This window comes from Citrus sinensis, chromosome 3 (assembly GCF_022201045.2).
Source record: "Citrus sinensis cultivar Valencia sweet orange chromosome 3, DVS_A1.0, whole genome shotgun sequence".
Taxonomy (NCBI): Eukaryota; Viridiplantae; Streptophyta; class Magnoliopsida; order Sapindales; family Rutaceae; genus Citrus; species Citrus sinensis.
The window spans coordinates 31,699,923-31,721,611 of record NC_068558.1 but is presented as its reverse complement, the minus strand read 5'-3'; the positions used below and the strand labels follow the sequence as shown (position 1 = coordinate 31,721,611).

The 21,689-nt window shown below is 36.4% G+C and overlaps 2 protein-coding genes, 1 long non-coding RNA gene and 1 pseudogene across 3 annotated transcripts; 1 reads left to right on the top strand and 3 right to left on the bottom strand.

The window, feature by feature from the left end:
- Window positions 1-1,745: 1,745 nt before the first annotated feature.
- LOC127900746 (disease resistance protein RPV1-like) lies at window positions 1,746-20,688 on the bottom strand. The gene is made up of 6 exons (XM_052435949.1): window positions 20,081-20,688; window positions 4,087-5,173; window positions 3,217-3,516; window positions 2,491-3,118; window positions 2,330-2,406; window positions 1,746-2,258 (listed from the first exon to the last, which is right to left on the bottom strand). The coding sequence occupies exons 1-6, from the start codon at window positions 20,551-20,553 to the stop codon at window positions 1,746-1,748; spliced, it is 3,078 nt and encodes a 1,025-aa protein (XP_052291909.1). The 5' UTR covers window positions 20,554-20,688.
- On the bottom strand, window positions 5,227-6,254 carry LOC127900888 (disease resistance protein RPV1-like). The gene has a single exon (XM_052436238.1). It carries the CDS (start codon window positions 6,172-6,174, stop codon window positions 5,596-5,598), a length of 579 nt encoding a protein of 192 aa, XP_052292198.1. The 5' UTR covers window positions 6,175-6,254; the 3' UTR covers window positions 5,227-5,595.
- Window positions 7,888-8,672, bottom strand: LOC127900896 (uncharacterized). Its single transcript, XR_008052767.1, has 4 exons — window positions 8,510-8,672; window positions 8,344-8,393; window positions 8,187-8,227; window positions 7,888-8,068 (listed from the first exon to the last, which is right to left on the bottom strand). It is a non-coding gene; the product is annotated as an uncharacterized LOC127900896 (long non-coding RNA).
- On the top strand, window positions 8,686-9,750 carry LOC102617947 (pheophytinase, chloroplastic-like; annotated as a pseudogene).
- Window positions 20,689-21,689: the final 1,001 nt, after the last annotated feature.

The following is a 21,689-nucleotide window of genomic DNA, read 5'->3' as shown; positions in this document are numbered from 1 at the left end:
AAACACCCGCACTTAATTAGCCTTTTCGGTAACTATGGTTTGCGATAAACCTGCTATATTTTCTACCATAAGAATCCAGTCAAACACTTGTTAGAGGGCTTGTTTTGTTGAATTGTGCTGGTGGCAGCATGAACAACAAGGCAATTGTTGATCATTTCTATTGTAAAATGACAAACAATTCTAGTATTTACATTGTATATATCAATTCTTATTCAACTGCTTGAATATCTTTTGGCACTGAAAGGAATGTAGGAGATACTAATCCCTGACGTGTTGCAGAAGCTCCAAATTGATTCAAGAAATGTACCAAATAATTCAATGAAAAGTCTAACTCGCTTCAAAAAGTCAAATTCAGCACAATAGTAAAGAACAATGATTTAGTCATCTATATTGCTCATGTTAATGATATGTTAATGAAAGGCTTCGATTTTTTACATGAAAAAGATACAGCAATCTAAAGAATAGAGAACAGCGATTTAGTAATTTATATCGCTCATGTTAATAGGATTCAACTTTACACATGGAAAAAATAAAATAATCTAAATAGAAATATAAGTTCACGGGCATCTTTAATCCTTTCCTTACAGGTCAGTTTTTTAACGGTAATTAAATTCTAGCCATATGACGATACCATGTCAACTATGGAATCAAATGCACCATTCCGATTATGGAATTGGTATAGATACTTGAAAAAGTGCATACATGTTTAAGCAAATGGATTCACAACACAAATGAGTTGAGTCAAAATGACACCTATCCTGTTCTTTCTTCTTTTTTTAATCAGTATACAAATATATTTTTTAAAATATATTAGATTTGATGGTGTTTTTTTTTTTTTTTGAGACTGATTAATCATCATATTACTGCATTACACAGATATTTACAACAACTGCTTATTGTAGCAGAGATATTACACTGATATTTACAATCAGATATACATGATTGGGACTTACATTATTACAATAAATTCTATGAAGTACATGCCCAATACAAATAACCCCTCACAGGAGAGGATGTCCATACTCCACTTGCATTTCGCAAGGGAGAAGGATATAAAGAACATTTAGCCCCCACAATGCTTTTGTGGGGGCTAGAACCGCTGCCCTCACAAGCATTGTGAGGGCAGCAGCCCACCACTTCGGCCAAGGCCGAAGTGGCGATGGTGTTTTGACTGTTCCCTCTTTATGGCTTTTGCTTCCCAATGATGAAACTTCCCATATACAACAATTTAGATTTAAGAAATAGAAAATTGTCAAATGTGATTGTGTTATATACATGAGAGTTGATATAGTGCGCCAACGGGGTGAGTGACATGTTTTCATTGATAGAGATATGGGCCCACAACATAGCTCTGCCAATAAGAACTTGCTGCACGTCATGAAATATCTCACATCACTAGCAAGTGAGTTTTTTTTACTTGTTTATGAGTCATGTACTCTCCTAACTAAGTAGATGTGTTTTGGGTTACAAAGCTCAATAACAAAATCGTCATGGGTTGCGTGTGCAAAGCAGGAAATAGGCCAATAATTTTAATTTTATAATACATCATGTGCTTTTCATACAACATACTCTTCATCTAATAAGGTAAAGTTCAATGCTTTAGTGTGAATCTGTGTCACATGCACCAGATCCCTCGAAAGTTATTACATGAATGTTTTGTTCCAAGAACTGATTTTGACATTTTTTCCTATTATTAATAGTGATTAGAAAAAGGAAAGCAAAAAAAAAATATATTCATGAAAATCTTAGTCTTCTTCGTTATCGTTGAAACATGTGCTTGGATCGTCCATTGAATTCGTAGAATCTGGGAGGCAAACTAAATGGATCCCACATTTTTTCACCCCGCAGCACTCACACTTCAAAGGCGGAAAAACATTAAAGTGGACGGCCTCAGGAATGGAAATGCTTTTCCAAAAACCATTAAAATCCTCTTCACAGAACAGATAGTACCCAAAATGTAAGTGATCTGATTCTATATAATTAACTCTGCTCTGAAATAACCGTTTGTCATGCAGATCACAATCTTTGTTGGTTTTCACTTTGAGCTCACAAGAAAATGAAAACCATCTGCCACAATCTACATGACGGTCTGAAAATGCTAAAATTGCACTAAATGCAAAGCCCAGTACTCTGTTGTTATTGAAGAAATCTGGGGGCATCTCCAAGGTTATAAAAGATCCCACACTTTGAAAATTAAACCACCTTGGAATTTCATTCCCAACTAGTACAAAATGACTTTTTTCCATGGGAATACCTCTCTGCACCAAAAAATCATAATTTTAAACAAAACAAATGTTGTATAAAGTAAGGAGAGAGAGTTAAGACACACCTTTTCCCGTACTTCTTTCCAACGGGCAGCTACCACATGGCCCATATGCTCACTTCTCTGAGAATCTTCAATAATTCCTGCAGTAGAATTACCTTCCAATTAAAAATTATTGCTTTGGTCAAAAAACACTGCTTATAAGATTCAGAACTTAGAGAATAAACCTATCAATGATTGTAGTATCGGGCAATGATCGGCACCTAACCATCGTACAAGGAATGGAGGCTTTGGTAAGGATTCGTGATGCACCTCACAATAATTTAAAAGGAGGCATCCCAACACAAAAAGTTGGATAATGCTTTCTGGTATCTTCTCAATATTGGTTTTCACTAGATTCAATACTATTGGCGACGATAACTGGCCAAGACGTTCAGGCAATCTCTGAAGATTTGGCCAACCATGGAGATCAAGAACTCCAAGAGATTTCAACTTACATAGGCTGCTTGGGAGACTCTTAAGCATTTTACAATCTGAAAGGTCCAGCCACGAAAGCCTAAGTAGAAGCTGAAATGATGAGGGCAGTTCTTCAATTGCAGTTCCACTTAAATATAGCCGGCTTATGTTACCAGATGAGATGTCTGGAAGCCTCTTCAGTTTTGAACAACCCGAAAGATCAAGTTCGATAAGAAATTCCAAATTAAATATTCTAGCTGGAAGACTTTTCAGGCTTTTGCTACCTCTTAGATTCAAGGCAACTAGCTTGTTCGGATGTGGAATCAACGTGGGGCTTGGAATTTTGGCAATTAGCTTCTTGCAGGCAGCATGGATTATCTGGTTTAACTTACCATGACGCTGCTCGATCAAAAGGAAGCCAACACAAAATCATTACCATGTATGATAATTTAACGTTATTATTGAAAGATTGCACATATATATCAAGATATACATACCTTCACACCATCGCAAAGTTGTTCAATGTCGCTATCAGGCAGTTCAAGAAACAAAAGCTTCTCTGCATTAAGGTTTGAAGGCAATGACTTCAACGGGTATCCATGCCAGTAAAAATACTTCACTTCAGCAAATCCGGGGTCTTGCAAATAAGACACCTTACATTTGTTCTCTCCATTGAATGATGAGCTATAGAATTTTAAAAATCTCAACTTACGCATCTTTGTGAAAGTACTAGGATTTAGGTGGATATCTTTTACTTTTGACATATCCAAACAAATGCCCTCAATTTTTTCTGTCCCCTAAAATTTAATTTAAAAAAAAAGAATAAAGTTAAAATTAAATGAAAAATGATATGTATATTCCACCAATGAATCGCACCTCAACACCCAACGAAGACAAATTTTTGGGGCAAGTTTGTCATTAATTCACGATTAGAGGTAGCTTAGTTTTTAATTCAACGTTTATTTATTCTTGAGTAGGGTTGAGGTGGGATAGGAGTGGGGCTCTCTGCCATTACAGGAATTAAATTTCAATAATCCATGTTTAAGGTTATTGCTCGGCAGCTAAACTCTTAATTGCAAATGCACAAAGAAACATAATATCACACATAATATTTAACATAAAAATTATGTATGTATAGTATACAAGTTGATATTTAAATTAGGCTTACAAACGATCACACAAGTTGTCATGGCATTTATAATTTATTGTTACATCATTTAACCATTATTGTTTTTTTTTTTCCTAATCATTGTCACACTGCTATTAATTCCAAGGCTCATCGGTTCGAGCCCGTATATATATATATATATATCAAGTTTGTAAATGCTATAATATTCCAAAATAATGATCCACAACAAAATGATTACCGTATTATGTGTAAGAACTTCATAGGTATCCTCATGATGCCACAGCCTACTGCGGTTTTCAGGATTAATTGATTCTTGTCGAACAACTTCCCGACCCAATTTTTGTAGTAAATCATGCATTGTTATCTTGCTGTATGAATCAATAACAATGAGAGATTTATCGATGAGAACACTTATTCCTATTTCTGGATAGAAACCGCTTGCATTAAAGAATTTCATTACCAGATCTACACCCTCGCCTTGAAAGAAACAAGCAACATCAAGGAAAATATTTTTCTCCTTATCGTCCAAACCATCGTAACTTATTTTTAATACCTCTAGGATACTTGGGTGGAGGATACTTTGCAATTTATTTATTGCACTTTCCCAGACTTCTTTTTCCCTTATATATAGAAAGCAACCCAAAACTTTAATAGCTAAAGGAACACCTTGAGCATATTTCATTACGTTGCTTGAAAGTTTCTCGTAACCAACATCAGGATGGTTTCGTTTGAAGGCATGTCGACTAAAAAGCTCAAGAGCGTGATGATACTCTAATGGCCCCATCTCATATACTTTCCCCACCCCCAAATTTCTAAGCACTTGTTTATTTCTGGTGGTTATTATGATTCGACTCACAGGCGTCAACCAATCAAGACTTCCAATTAAAGATTCCAATTGGCTGAAGCAAGTCACATCATCAAAAACAATCAGAACCTTCATGCGGCTGAGCCTTCGAAAATTGAGGCCAATATCAAGAATCACATTTTTATCCTTCAATAAATTTGAAAGAAGTTTTTGTCGCAGGCAAGCTAATCCTCCCGGTCTTTGTAATTCTCCTCTAACATTTTCAAGGAAGCAAGAACCTTCAAAATATCTAGAGATTTTGTCGAAAGTAGCTCTAGCGATTGTTGTTTTGCCTATACCACCAATGCCCCAAATCCCTAAAGCCCAAACATCTTTCGACTCAACACCTAATAGAGATTCAATTTTCTCAACTGTTGATTCTAGTCCAACCAGCTGGTTGTTGTTATCACCCGGCCGAAACACATCATCCAATCTCTTCAAAATGTGATTAACAACTTCATTTATAAGTTCCGACTCACGCCTAGCAAATACATAAAATTAGCCGAGGTAACTTCAAATTAATTAATAGGAGCTAGGAATTTGTATTAAATATGAAATAAGGTAGATTGTTAGTTTTCCTATTGAAATTAATATATATCACTATAAGTCTACAATCTCACAATAAATTGATAACTCTTAAGTTACAGGAATATGTGTGATTTTTTTTTTACCACTAATTTTGCTATGTAAAAATTGTAAAATTCTCGCGCTTCTATTATTAATTCTGTCAAAATTATTTTATAATTATAGAGCACAAAAGTGGGGAAGTCAAGAAGTCTAGAATTTGATGCTTAAAAATATTTAAAATTGTAGTTTAGCATCTGGAAATTTAACTAAGAGTGTTGCGTGAATTTTATTTATTGTTAAATATTAGTATGAGAAATTAAAGGTAACTTTTCAATTTCACTTGATGTTAAGAGAATGAAAGCCAGACAAACTGGCTGCTTCCTTCAAAGCTTTCCTCCAAGTCTGCAGCTTCTCTGAATTCTCCTTAAATCTTTCTTCAAGCTTCGAAAATGAAATCCCAAAAGGCCCTGTTTGGTTTCTCGCGTCTGATGGATCAACCCGATAGAAAACCGGAATCACAATCTGTGCATACTCTTTCTTGCACTCGAGGATCTTGACAAGTTCATCGAGACACCATCTGGAAGATGCATACCCTTCTGAGAAGACAATAACTAAAATGGCTGATGCTTCAATTGCATTCACAAGTGACTCCGAAATTTCATCTCCTCTGTTAAGTTGGTCATCAATGAAAGTTTGGATATTTTGTCGGCTCAGAGCAGAATAGAGATGGCTAGTAAAGTTGTCGCGGGTGTCCTCTCCTCTGAAACTAACAAAAACATCATACTTCTTGTTGTTTCGAGAAGAAGAAGCCATAATCAACAGAAACAGTTGAATTGATGAGAGAGAGATTTTGATTCGGATGAAAACAATTATTGAACCAAATGTGCGTGACTCTGTAGAATAAATCGATGCCATGAACCTTCCTTCAAGTTCCGTGATAGTTTTTCAATTTCATCTCATTGTCCAACCACCGTGCACTCCACGATGATTGATTAATTCAACTGCCTTGTAGACTTTTAGCTGAAAATTCCACACGAACACCATACTTTTCAACACACGTGCTTCTGTGCTTTAATGCTCATAACTGCCAGCAATAAGTAGGGTGATATTTTAATTTTTATCTCTGAATTTATCTTATCCGTCCTCATCTCTCAATTAATTGTATTTAGTTTCAAAATTATTATTATTTTTTGTTTTAATAGCTCTTTTTCATTATCCTTAGGGTTGATTGTTAAACATATGAAGTCTAACTTTTTAAAAAAAATTAATTTTTTTTAATAATTTATATCTAACTTTTAGACATTTACATTTAAATTAAATAAGTAAATTTTTGTGACCTTTGCTGAAATGAGAAAATGTTTGAATGAAAAATAAATAATATATACTAAAAATATTTCTATTCAGTAAATTTATTTCCTAAACTACGAAGCCTAATCCCTTTTACTCATTTTGAACTTTGGAGAACAAATTAACAAATCTATTTTAATTTACTTTTTGTGACTTAAATTTTTTTATTATATTTGATCATAAAGATTGATTTGACATAAGTCTAAATTGATTATTTTATCCTTATAAGGTAAAACTAATTCTTTAACTTCAATATTTTCTAATTTTATACCAAATTCATTATTTTTAATACTATTTTATTAGTATGATTGTAAAACATTAATTAAACAAACATAATGCCTTTATGGCACAATACTCATATAAATTATTAGCTTGTCAAATTTACATCATTTACAGGTAAGATAGTGAAAATAATAGTTAAATTTCATTTAAAAATATTAGTTCACATAATTAAATACCTAAATTATTGGATACAATAACCCGTGTTTATTGTACAATTTGGCCATTTTATATCATAATACTAAAATAGTAAAGTAAAATTTATATCAAGTTTATGATCAAATACACTCAAAGAAATCTAATAAAAAAAATAATAGAAGGATTTAATTGATTAACTATACAAAATTTTTATTAATTTGAATTTTTAAAAACTATTGTGAATTCATTATAATTATTTTCTAGAAGTGGGGTAAATTTACAAACCTTTTTAGTTTCTTTCCTTTGAAGCTAAAGATTCAACACTTATTAGTGAAGATACCACGTATGCGTTGCCCACAAAGATTCCAGAGAGGACGTTTATGTGTTTAATGTATAAAATGTATGACAAATGATACTTTATTTTAATTATGGTATACAACATGTGAATTTATCAAAGCCTAATTAAGTCAACCCAAACTAAAATCAAATTAAAATGATTTTAGTTGGGTTGCGTTGGACTGTTGCCCAAACTTTGGGTTGGTTTAGTTTGAAACTTGCGCTTGGATCTTCGGTTGAATTTGGGGCTTACAATAAATCGACCCCACATTTTTTCTTCCCGCATTCCGTAGAATAATATTATATGTAATAAAATAACACAAAATTTAGTACACAAGGCACAAATGACAAAAAATAATTTTCATCTTGTAGTGAACTTTTCTTATTGATAATGTACTATTTTTTTTATTCTATTTACTTCTGTGAACATATAATTGTAGGCATCCACAAATGTTAAGGATAAGCAATTATTTTCCTTTAAAGTTATTTCACAACTCCTGTACTTATATCATCAATTTACAAGTTAAATAGGTACCTGAAAGAGAACAAAGTTGATGAGATAAAGAATGAGGCGAGGCTGACTGAACCAAAACAGGTCATCACCAAGCTGAACTACTGGAACTCCCTTTAGAACTTCTCCTCTTTCTTGAATTCTAATTCCCATTTTGGTTATGATCACTTGCAGCTTGGTTCCCACCAGCAAGATCACCTGCAAATTTATCATCAGCCGTTGATTAATAATCCCGCTGTTAACTAATAAAAAGGGTAGGCTGATTAAGGATGTATAAAAGTTTGGAAAGATAATTAACTTAATTATATGTGCTTACAATTAATGGGATAAAGGGTAGCCATAGATAAGCATACCAGCCTGTACAGAAAGAATTGTAAGATGACATATTAGTCAGTTTGTTCGGTTAGTATTGGATATAAAAATAAAACACATGGAACATAAATGAGTATTATTTGAAAATATAATTTACTCACCATGAGTGTTGAAAAGCAGAAACACCACTGCGAAGAACCAGATTAATGGACTGAAATTGAAATTAAAGCAATAAAAAGGGTTAAGTTCGTTTATAACGTGGAATTTGCAATTAAGATGTGCATCACTACTAAATAAATAAGAAGGTTTACAACTAAATGTACTGACCTGATTCCCACAACCACCTTGAAATCCTCTTCCAGTGACCTATTGATGTATTTTTGGAAGTTAAATTGGGTATGGCTTTGTGGTGCCAAATGTGCCTGAAAATTCAAAATTATTGACAACAAAAAAAACGACTTCCATAAGTTTCAACATACATTTGACAGATTGAATTGTGGATAATGAACACATATTTAATTTGTAAATTGTGGACAATGAACACATATTTAATTTGTAGTTATTTTCCTTGCTAACTTGAGTGAGACTCACCGATACAGCTAATATTGGATTTCTTGGATGAAGCTGCTCAGAAGCCAATAGTGCTTGTACGTAATTCTGTTCGAAGCCTACCTTGTGTTTTTGCTGCCTCAGGTATATTAATTCAACTTCCTCTTGGGCATCAGATATTCGTCATCATGCTTGCAAAGAAACACTTGCACCTGATTAGCCTTTTCGGTTAATATGGTTTGCGAAAACCTGCTATATTTTCTACCATAAAAATCCAGTCAAACACTTGTTCGAGGGCTTGTTTTGTTGAATTGTGCTGGTGGCAGCATGAACAACAAGGCAATTGTTGATGATTGGAGAATCAAGCCACGGTTGCCATTGCTTTGGTTCATTGATTTCTTGTTGAAGCAAAGGCCAATTGCAGATGCAATCTTTGAAGATGTGAAACGAAGGTATTTTCTCTTCTCTCTATTCAGTCCATTTTTCGTTATCCTAAAACAGTACAGTCAAAAATTAAAAAAATTCTATGATGTGTATATATTGGTGCTGTAGGGAAACACTGAGGAACATTTTACTGTCCATCTATGCAAATAAGAAATCTGTGGATGAAACACTGGTAGAGGTATTAATATTCTCCACTTATGTGCCATTTTAACCTCTTACAAAAATGGCTACTCAGAATTCATGAATTGACCTAAAAATTGCAGATCATTCGAGAACCCGCCAATGATGAAGGGGCACTTGATGCATTTGTTTCGATTGTGACAGGCCCACCAGGGCCGAACCCCGTGCAATTGATGCCATCAATCTCTATACCTGTACTAGTTTTATAGGGTGATGAGGATCCATTCACCCCCCTCGATGGACCTGTTGGTAGATACTTCTAATCTCTGCCTTCTCAACTTTCATATGTGAAGTTAATTGTGTTGGAAGGAGTAGGACATTGTCCCCATGACGACAGACCCGAGTTGGTCCACGAAAAGCTGCTTCCTTGGTTGGCTGAAACATTTAATTTCTGAGGAATTTACTTTCTCATCAGCAAGTTTTGATGAGCATTATATATTATTCCTATTGTAAAAAGACAAACAGCTCTTGTATTTATATTGTATATATCAAATCTTATTCAACCGCTTGAATATCTTTTGGCGCCGAAAAGAATGTAGGAGAAACTGATCCCTGACAAGTTGTAGAAGCTCCAAATTGATTCAAGGCATATATCAAATTATTCAATAAAAAGTCAAATTCAGCATAATAATAAAGAACAATTATTTAGTAATCTAAATTGCTCATGTTAACGATATGTGAATGATAGGATCCAATTTTATACATGGAAAACATACAATAATCTAAATCGAAATATAAGTTCACAGGCATCGTCAATCCTTTCCTTACAAGTCAGTTTTATAAATATAAATTCCAGCGATAGACGATACCACGTCAACTGTGGAATCAAATGCACCATTCCAAATATGGAATTGGTACATATACTTGAAAAAGTGCACACATGTTTAAGCGAATGGATTCACAACACAAATAAGTAGAGTGAAAACGACACCTATCCTTTTTTTTTTTTAATCAGTATACAAATATATATTTTTTAAATATATAAGATTTGATGGTGTTTTAACTGTTCCCTCTTTATGGCTTTGTTTCCACATGATGAAACTTTCCCATATACAAAAATTTAGACTTAAGAAAGTAGAAAATTTTCAAATGTGATTGCATTATATAGATGAGAGTTGATATGGTGCGCAGTGCGGTGAGTGGCAAGTTTTCATTGATAGAGAGATGGGCCCACAACATAGCTTCGCCAATAAGAATTGTTGTGCGTCCTGTAATATCCGATATCGCCTAGCTTGTGAGTTTTATTACTGGTTTATAAGTTACGTGCTCTCCTAACTACGTGGATTGTTTTGAGTTGTAAGGCTCAATAACAAAATCGTGATGTGTTGTGTGCACAAAGTAAGAAAAAGAAAGCCGATAATTTTAATTTTACAATATACATCATGTGCTTTTCATACATTATACTCTTCGCCTAATAACGTAAAGTTCTCTAGTGTGAATTTGTGTTAAATGCACCAGATTCCTCGAATGTTATTACATGGATGTCTTGTTCTAAGAACTGATTTTGGCATTTTCTCAGTCTTCTTCGAAAGTTATTAATTGTCATTAGAAAAAGGAAAACAGTGAAAATACATTCATGAAAATCTCAGTCTTCTTCGTTACAGTTGAAACACATGCTTGGATTTTCTATTGAATTCGTAGAATCTTGGGTGTGAAGTAAATGGATCCCACATTTTTTCACCCCGCAGCACTGGCACTCCAGAGGTGGAAAAACATTAAAGTCGACTGCCTCAGGAATGCAATTGCATTTCCAAAAACCATTAAAATCCTCTTCACAGAACAGGTAGTACCCCAAATGTAAGTGATCTGATTCTACATAATTAACTCTGCTCTGAAATAACTGTGCCATGGGGACCACAATCTTTGGTGGTTTTCACTTTGAGCTCACAAGAAAATGAAAACCATCTGCCACAATCTACATGACTGTCTGAAAATGCTAAAATAGCACAAAATGCAATGCCCTGCACTATGTTATTACGGAAGAAATCTGGTGGCATCTCCAAGGTTATAAAAGATCCCACACTTTGAAGCTTAAACAACTTTGGAATTTCATTCCCAGACAGTACGATATGAAGTTTGCCCATGATAGGGGTCCCAGTCAAAGCGTAAGTGATTGAATATATTTCTACTTAGGGTGAGAAATAAGACCACAAGATATTTGATTTTTAGATAATAGTCAATGCCCTTTATTCAAGTCCGTTGGAGCTTATTTATACTTAAAACAACTTAGCCAAACAATCTAACTATCACTCGAGATTGTAGGCAGGTCCTAAGCTAACAACTTGACTTATTCTTTTAGCTTAACTAAACAACCGAAAATGAATTAAACCAAATGATAAATCTCCATTAAATCAGCAAGTGATCCCATGTTGACCGAATCCCCCCCATGATCCATGTAGACTGCTCGAACGACCATTCTTCCAACGTACTGCATGTTGCATGTAACGTATGCATAAGTCTTGAGCCATGTGACCGTTTGACTTCCAAGCATCCATGCATAATTCAAATGTACCCAGCATACTTGTTGCTAGGCTTTGGAATCCTTGACGACCTCCGCGGCGTATCAATACCGCCTCCACGAAGAGGACCCTTGTCCTCAAGGGTCAGGTGAGGGAATTGCTTTGCCAGGAACTCTGAATCTTCCCATGTTGCGTCCTCATGTGGAAGGCGTTTCCAACGGACAAGACTTTGTTCCACCAACTTGCCACCTCTTTTAAGCCAACGAACATCAATAATTTTGTCCGGTTCTAAAACGAGTACTCCGTCGTCATTGACATATGGAAGAACTGCACTGAATTGAGGCATCTCACCAACGTATTTTTTGAGTAAGGACACATGAAATACCGGATGCACTCGAGATCCCGTCGGTAGTTTAAGCTCATAAGCCACTTGTCCCACTCTTCGCAGAATTGGATATGGCCCAAAGTATTTACTGGCCAACTTCTGATGAGCACGACGGAATACAGTAGTCTGCTTATACGGTGGAAGTCTTAGGAATACCATGTCACCCTCCTTAAACTCCACGTCGCGCCTTTTTGTATCCGCAAATTGTTTCATGTGATTGGTTGCCATTTTCAAATTCTGTTTTAATTGTCGCAGCAGCTCATCCCTAGACAACAAAGCTTGATCTACCTCGTGCACTGGAGAAGATTCCACATGATACATTGGTACTACCGGTGGATGTCGCCCATACAAAGCCAAAAAAGGAGTCATGCCTGTGGACTCATGGTACGTTGTGTTGTACCAGTATTCTGCCCAAGGTAGATAAGAGTTCCATTGCTTCGGCCATTGGTGAACAAAGCTTCGCAGGTATTGTTCAAGACATCTATTAATAACTTCCGTTTGACCATCGGTTTGCAGATGGTACGCAGAACTCATCTTGAGTTGTGTACCGGACATATGAAAAAACTCCTGCCAAAACTTGCTAATAAAAATAGGGTCTCGACCACTGATTATTGATTTCGGCATGCCATGTAATTTTACCACTCCATCAATAAACTTCTCAGCCACTGTTTTTGCTGTGAATGGGTGAGTCAAGGCCATAAAGTGTGCACTCTTGCTGAGCCGATCCACCACCACTAGAATAGAATTTTTACCGAGTGAGTTTGGCAGCCCTTCAACGAAGTCAAGCGTGATATCATCCCACACTTGGCAAGGAATTGGCAAGGGCTGGAGGAGACCCGCAGGCTTAAGGGTTGATGCTTTCGTTTTTTGACAAATCTCGCATTTACCTACATAGTCATGAACCGTTTGAAACATTGAAGGCCAAAAGAATTGTTGTTTCAAATGTTTGTAAGTACGTAGAACTCCTGAATGACCTCCCATCTTAGTGTCATGGGCTTCAAAAATTAAAGATTGACGGAGTCGAAGAGGAAATACAACTCGGCCCTTGAAGAAAATCAGCCCATTACGCATGAAATAAGGGCCAGTAGGTTGAGAGCCTGATGTGTAATTTGCTGCATGTAATCATCATCTTGGGCAGCCGTTTTTATTTCGTTCCAAATAGATACCTGCGCCACAAATAAACTGTTAAGAGCAGAACTGTCAGGTCGTCGTGAAAGGGCGTCGGCGGCAACATTCTCACGGCCGGGCCTATATTGGATTTCATATTCAAACCCCATCAATTTGGCCAGCCACTGTTGCTGTTCGGGTGTCATAATTTTTTGTTCCAAAAGGTACTTAAGGCTGCGTTGATCGGTTTGGATGATAAACTTTCGTCCCAGCAGATAAGGTCGCCACACACGGATAGCTTCTATAATCGCCAACATCTCTTTTGCGTATGTGGACCAAGATTTTTTTGTGACTCCCAAGGCACGACTCATAAATGCGATGGGATGCCCTTGTTGCTGGAGTATTGCGCCGATGCCGTCACAGGATGCATCTGTCACAATAACAAAAGTTTCATTAAAATTAGGCATGGCTAATGTGGGTGTACTTGTCATTGCCTTTTTTAAATTGATAAAAGCTTTGTTCGCTTCTGTATTCCATTCAAACTGTCCTTTTTTTAGAAGATTCGTGAGTGGCCGAGCTAAAACTCCATATCCTTGGACGAACTTTCTATAGTAACCTGTAAGGCCAAGGAATCCCCGTAGCTCTGAGATGTTCTTCGGTTGAGGCCAGGAGACCATGGCCGCAATTTTTGTCTCATCTACTTTTACCCCATGGCTGGTAATTATGTGGCCAAGGTACTCGAGTTCTTGTTGGCCAAAAGTGCACTTGCTTGCTTTAAGGAAAAATTGATGTTGTTTAAGAACCTCCATTGCCTGCTTAACATGAGTAAGGTGGCTACACCAAGAGGGACTGTATATCAGTATATCGTCAAAGAAAACAAGGATAAATTTCTTGAGATAGGGACGGAAGATAGAGTTCATGATGTCCTGGAATGTCGATGGTGCATTGCATAAGCCAAACGGCATTACTAAGTATTCGTAATGTCCGTTGTGTGTACGAAAAGCCGTTTTATGGATATCGGCTGGGTTTACACGTACCTGATGGTATCCGGCCCTTAGGTCCAATTTAGTGAAGTACGCTGCTCCATGTAACTCGTCCAGCATGTCATCGACTGTAGGGATTGGAAATCGGTCTTTAACAGTGGCGTTATTGAGAGACCGATAGTCGGTGCAAAATCGCCAACTTCCATCTTTTTTTTTGACAAGTAGTACTGGTGATGAAAAAGGGCTGGTACTAGGCCGAATGAGTCCCGAATTCAGCATCTCCTGGACTTGTTTTTCAATTTCGGCTTTCTGGAAATAGGCGTAGCGGTATGGCCGTACGTTGACTGGCTCAGTTCCCTCTTTCAATGTGATGTTATAGTCGATTTCTCGTCTAGGTGGCAGTTTTGTTGGCTCTTGAAATAAAGTGTTGTATTCCTTTAACAAATCTTGCATATCTGGAGTTGTTGTGTTGAGAGAGTCTTCTACATTCACATGGAAACAAATAGCAAAACCGGACTGCCCTTGTCTCAGCTCTTTGGTAATTTCGGTCAAGGATGCTGTTTGGATTGATTGAGGCCCGATGCCTTGTAACCGGCAACTTTTGTTCTCCCAAGTGAAATCCATGGTAAGTTGTTTCCAGTTGCAAACCACTGAGCCTAGCATCTCAAGCCACTGGACTCCAAGCACCATCTCCAACCATGTAATTGGAAGTGAATAAAGAGTCAAAGTGAATGGAACTTCTTGTAATAATACCTGAACCCGTTTGAATTTTCCCTTGCACGATAGCGTTTCTCCGTTTGCCACTCGCACCAAAAATCCTGTTGTGGGAATGATTGGCAGCCGTAACATGTTGGCCATTCGGGAGCTGATGAAATTGTGAGTTGAACCGCTATCGATCAGAACCATAATCTCATATGGTCCTACCTTTGTCGTGACCCGCATGGTTCTTGGGGCTGCCCATCCAGTGAGGGCATAGAAAGTGATTTTTGGATTGGTTGGCTCTTTAGTGTCAGGTTCTGTGCATAAGACTTCAGGAATTCCCTCATATGTAGTTTCATCATTCATTGTCTCACTTTCAAGGAGCAATAGCTGAGGTTGGGTGCACTTATGACCTGCTGTAAACCGATTGTTGCAATTGACGCAAAGTCCCATTGCTCGACGCCACTGCATTTGTCCCAAGTCAGCCGTTTGATGGGTCTCGTTGGTTGGGCACGCGTATTGTTTGTTGGTGCTGGTGGTGTACGGTTGAGGTACTGTGGTCGTAGCAACTTCCTTTGTCGCGTCAATTGATCATCCTTCATACGTGCGAGGCTTATAGCTTCCTCTGAGATTTCCGGCTTCAATCCTCCCATAAAGGTCCCGACCAAGGCCTTTTGCATCCAGCCTCGTACCCGGTTCCCAAGCCTTTCGAATTCCCTATGATAATCACGTAGTGACCCTGTCTGCTTAACCCTGGACAACGCCTCATCATAATCTTCGCACTCAGTAGGGCCAAACTGTGCCCAAAGCTCCTCCACAAAAATTTCCCACGTTACTGTTTTTTCTTCTTCTTGATAAGTTCGTCGCATCCACTGCCACCATTGGTTGGCCTCTCCTTCGAGGTGAAAAGAAGCTAAGGAGACTTTCTGTTCGTTGGTTGCTTCCTAGTACTCGAAAAATTGCATGATCCTATTATACCACTCCGTTGGGTCGTCGCCGGAATATCGTGGACACTCTAGTTTGGTAAGTCTTGATGCTAGCTGATGGCGGCTCCCTTCACTGTCTCCACGGCTAGGCTGTGAGGATCCAACGTGATCAGAATTGTTGTGACTTGGCGTCCCTTTTGAAGTTGAAAGTGAATCTACCAGTTTGCTCATTGTTTCTTCTAGGCGGTGTAATCTGTCAGTAAGCCCTAGTTCCATACGCTTCATTCCATCTTGCAAGCTTCCGATCTCGGCTTCCACACGCTCTATGCGTTCCTTGTTGGTTGACATAGTAACCTCGCTCTGATACCACTGATAGAGGTCCCAGTCAAAGCGTAAGTGATTGAATATATTTCTACTTAGGGTGAGAAATAAGACCACAAGATATTTGATTTTTAGAAAATAGTCAATGCCCTTTATTCAAGTCTGTTGGAGCTTATTTATACTTAAAACAACTTAGCCAAACAATCTAACTATCACTCGAGATTGTAGGCAGGTCCTAAGCTAACAACTTGACTTATTCTTTTAGCTTAACTAAACAACCGAAAATGAATTAAACCAAATGATAAATCTCCATTAAATCAGCAAGTGATCCCATGTTGACCGAATCCCCCCCATGATCCATGTAGACTGCTCCAACGACCATTCTTCCAACGCACTGCATGTTGCATGTAACGTATGCATAAGTCTTGAGCCATGTGACCGTTCGACTTCCAAGCATCCATGCATAATTCAAATGTACCCAGCATACTTGTTGCTAGGCTTTGGAATCCTTGACGACCTCCGCGGCGTATCAGCCCATGGAAAAACCTCTTTGTACCAAAAAATCATAATTTTAAACCCAAAAAAAAAATTGTAGAAATTGTAAACAGAGAGAGTTAAAGACACACATTTTCCTGTATTTCTTACCAACGGAAAGCTAGCATATAGTCCATATGCGGAATTCTCTGGGTATCTTCAACAATTCCTGCAGTATAATTACCTTCCAATTTAAAATTATTGCTCCGGTCAAAAAACATTGCGTATAAGATTCATAACTTAGAGAACAAACCTAAGAATGGTTACGGTGCTAGGCAATCTCGTGCAAGGAATGGAGGCTTTGGTAAAGATTGACGCCTCTCACTATAACTTAAGAGGAGGTATCGCAACATGAAATGTTGGATAATGCTTTCTGGTATCCTCTCAATATTGGTTTTCGCTAGATTCAATATTATTGGGTAGGATAATTGGCCAAGACATTCGGGCAATCTCTGAAGCTTGGAGCAACCCCGGAGATCAAGAATTCCAAGAGATTTCAACTTCCATAGGCTGCTTGGGAGACTCTTAAGCCTTTTACAATTTGAAAGGACCAAGAACCCAAGCCTAAGTAGACGCTCAATTGATGAGGGCAGTTCTTCAATTGCAGTCCCCCTTAAAAATAACCAGCTTATATTACCTGATGAGATCTCTGGAAGCCTCTTCAGTTTTGGGCAGCCCGAAAGATCAAGTTTGGTAAGAAATTCCAAGTTAAATATTCCAGATGGAAGACTTTTCAGGCTTTTGCTACCTCTTAGATTCAAGATAACTAGCTTGTTCAGACGTGGCATCAACGTGGGATTTGGTGCTTTGGCAATTATCTTATTGTAGGCAGCATGGATTATCTGGTTTAACTTACTCTAATGCTGCTCGGTCAAAAAAGAGGCCAAGACAAAATCGTTACCACATATAATAATTTAATATTGTTATTGAAAGATTGCACATATATAATAAGATATGCATACCTTCACACAATCCCAAAGTTGTTCAATGTCATTATCAGGCACTTCAAGTAACACAAGCTTCTCTGCACTAAGGTTTGAAGGCAATGACTTCAGCGGATATCCATGCCAGTGAAGATATTTCACTTCAGCAAATCCAGAGTCTTGCAAATAAGACACCTTACATTTGTTCTCTCCATTGAATGATGAACTGTAGAACTTTAGAAATCTCAATTTAGGCATCTTTGTGAAAGTATTGGGATTTAGACGGATCTCTTTTACTTTTGACATATCTAAACAGATGCCCTCGATTTTTTCTGTCCCCTAAAAATGAATAAAAAAAATTAAAGTTAAAATCAAATGAAAGATATGTATATTCCACTAATGAATCGCACTTCAACCCCACCAAGACAAATTTTTGGGGCAATTTTGTCCCTAATTCACAATTAGAGGTAGCTTAGTTATTAATTCAATTTTTATTTATTCTTGTATGGAGTTTATGTGGGATTGGAGAGGGGCTCTCTTTAATTACTCATATCAAACACTTAATTGCAAATGCACAAAGAAACATATTAACATAAAAATAAAAATTCTGTACGTGTACTACACAAATTTACATATCAATTATGCTTACAAACGGTTATGCAAGTTGTCATCGCATTTATAATTTATTGCTACGTCATCTAACCACTATTGTTTTTTCTAATCATTGCCACTCTTCTATTAATTCTAAGACTCATCCCGTTCGAGCGTATGTAAATATATTCACATCAAGTTTTTAAACACTACATTATTCCAAAATAATAATCCACAACAAACTGCTTACCATATTATATGTAAAAACTTCATAAATATCCTCATGATACCACAATCTACTGCGGTTTTCAGGATTAATTGATTCTTGTCGAACAATTTCCCTACCCAATTCTTGTAGTAAATCATGCATTGTTATCTTTTTGTGTGAATCAATAGCGATGAGAGACTTATCAACAAGAACACTTATTCCTATTTCTGGGTAGAAGCCGCTTGCATTAAAGAATTTCATTATAGGATTTACATGCTCACCTCGAAAGAAACAAGCAACATCAAGGAAAATACTTTTCTCTTTATCGTCCAAATCATCATAACTTATTTTTAATACCTCTAGAATACTTGGATGGAGGATTCTTTGCAATTTATCTATTGCGCTTTCCCAAACTTCTTTTTCCCTTTTATGTAGAAAGCAACTCAAAACTTTAAGAGCTAAAGGAATACCTTGAGCATATTTCGTTACGTTGCTTGAAAGTTTCTCGTAACCAACATCAGGATGGTTTCGTTTGAAGGCATGTTGACTAAAAAGCTCAAGAGCATGATGATATTCTAATGCCTCCATCTCATATATTTTACTCACCCCCCAATTTCTAAGCACTTGTTTATTTCTGGTGGTTAATATGATTCGACTCACTGGCGTCAACCAATCAAGGCTTCCCATTAAAGATTCCAATTGGCTGAAGCAAGTCACATCATCAAAAACAATCAAAACCTTCATGCGACTGAGCCTTCTAAAATTGAGGTCAATATAAGGCATCACATTTTTATCCTTCAATATATTTGAAAGAAGTTTTTGTCGTAAGCAAGCTAATCCTCCTGGTCTTTGTGACTCTTCTCTAACATTTTCGAGGAAGCAAGAACATTCAAAATCACCTGAGATTTTGTCGAAAATAGCTCTAGCGATTGCTGTTTTGCCTATACCACCAATGCCCCAAATCCCTAAAGCGTAAACACCTTTCGACTCAACACCTAATAGAGATTCAATTTCATCAACTGTTGATTCCACTCCAACCAGCTGGTTTTTATTATCACGCGGCTGAAATACTTCATCCAATCTCTTCAAAATGTGATTAACAACTTCATTTGTAAGTTCCGACTCATGCCTAGCAAATACTTAAAATTAGCAGCAGTAACTTCAAATTAATAGGAGGAATTTGCATTAAATAAGAAATAAGAGAGATTGTCAGTTTTCCTACTGAAATTAATACATACCATACAAGTCTTCAATCTTCCAATGAATTGATAACTCTTAAATTACACGAATATGCGTGAGTTTTTTTTTTTAATGGTGCTGTATGAGTGATAGGTTGACATTGCTTAAAAAACAACAGATCACCACTAATTTTGTTAGATATATATTGTAAAATTCTCTTGCTTTTTCTATCAAAATTATTTTGTAATTATAGAGCACAAAAGTGAGGAAGTCAAGAAGTCTAGAATTTGATGCTTAAAAATATTTAAAATTGAAGTTTAGCATCTGGAAATTTAACTAAGAGTGCTGCGTGAATTTTATTTATTGTTAAATATTAGTATGAGAAATTAAAGGTAACTTTTCAATTTCACCTGATGTTAAGAGAATGAAAGCCAGACAAACTGGCTGCTTCCTTCAAAGCTTTCCTCCAAGTCTGCAGCTTCTCTAAATTCTCCTTAAATCTTTCTTCAAGCTTCGAAAATGAAATCCCAAAAGGCCCTGTTTGGTTTCTCGCGTCTAATGGATCAACCCGATAGAAAACTGGAATCACAATCTGTGAATACTCTTTCTTGCACTCGAGGATCTTTACAAGTTCATCGAGACACCATCTGGAAGATGCATACCCTTCTGAGAAGACAATAACTGAAATGGCTGATGCTTCAATTGCATTCACAAGTGACTCCGAAATTTCGTCTCCTCTGTTAAGTTGGTCATCAATGAAAGTTTGGATATTTTGTCGACACAGAGCAAAACAGAGATGGCTAGTAAAGTTGTCACGGGTGTCCTCTCCTCTGAAACTAACAAAAACATCATACTTCTTGTTGTTTTGAGAAGAAGAAGCCATAATCAACAAAATCAGTTGAATTGATTAGAAAAAGATTTTGATTCGGATGAAAACAATTATTGAACCAAATGTGAGCGACTCTGTAGAATAAATCGATGCCATGAAGCTTCCTTCAAGTTCTGTGATAATTTTTCAATTTCATCTCATTGTCCAAGCACCGTGCACTCCACGATGATTGATTAATTCAACTGCTTTGTAGACTTTTAGCTGAAAAGTCCACAAGAACACCATACTTTTCAATGCACGGCTTCTGTGTTTTAGGGTGCGTTTGGGATTGAGGTTGGGCAGCTGTAGCTTAAAAGTTACAGCACTAAAGTGTTTGGTAAACACTAGCTGCTGTAGCTTTTAAGCTATGTTGATATGATTTTTCACTTGTATAATATAAAATTTATTATATCTTTAATAAATTTATCAAAATTATTATTTAAAATTTATATTTACTATATATTATTAACTTTTGTTTCATAATTACAGCTTTTTTTTCACAGCAGCTGTAGCTTAAAAGCTACAGCACCTCAATCCCAAACGCACCCTTAATGCTCATAACCACCAGCAATAAGTAGGGTGATATGTTACTTTTTATCCCTGAATTTATCTTATCCGTCCTCATCTCTCAATTAATTGTATTTAGTTTCAAAATTATTCTTTTTTGTTTTGTTTTAATAGCTCTTATTCATGTTCCTTAGCGTTGATTTTAAACATATGAAGTCTAGCTTTTTTTTAAAAAAAAGTTATCTTAAAATTGAGAATTCCGCACGAACACCATACTTATCAAGACACGGCTTCTATTCTTTAATGCTCATAACTGCCAGCAATAAGTAGGGTTGATATTTTAATTTTTATCTATGAATTTATCTTATCGGTCCTCATCTCTCAATTAATTGTATTTAGTTTCAAAATTATTCTTTTTTTGTTTTAATAGCTCTTATTCATGTTCCTTAGCGTTTATTTTAAACATATGAAGTTTAACTTTTTTTAAGAAAATTAGTTTTTTTTGGTAACATATGTTTGATTTTTAGATATTTACATTTGAATTAAAAAAGAAAATTTTTATGACCTTTGCCGAAATGAAAAAATGTTTGAATGGAAAATAAATACTATATCCTAAAAATATTTCAATTCAATATAGTTATTTC

What these genes read in the sequence shown, in the direction of transcription:
- LOC127900888 (XM_052436238.1), bottom strand. Translation starts at nt 6,174, where the DNA reads ATGGCATCGATTTATTCTACAGAGTCACGCACATTTGGTTCAATAATT.
- LOC127900746 (XM_052435949.1), bottom strand. Translation starts at nt 20,553, where the DNA reads ATGGCTTCTTCTTCTCAAAACAACAAGAAGTATGATGTTTTTGTTAGT. An exon ending in TTTCATTCTCTTAACATCAG is followed by an intron (nt 5,174 to 20,080) that starts GTGAAATTGAAA and finishes TGTATTTGCTAG; the next exon opens with GCGTGAGTCGGAACTTATAA. An exon ending in GATACTACAATCATTGATAG is followed by an intron (nt 2,407 to 2,490) that starts GTTTATTCTCTA and finishes ATTCTACTGCAG; the next exon opens with GAATTATTGAAGATTCTCAG.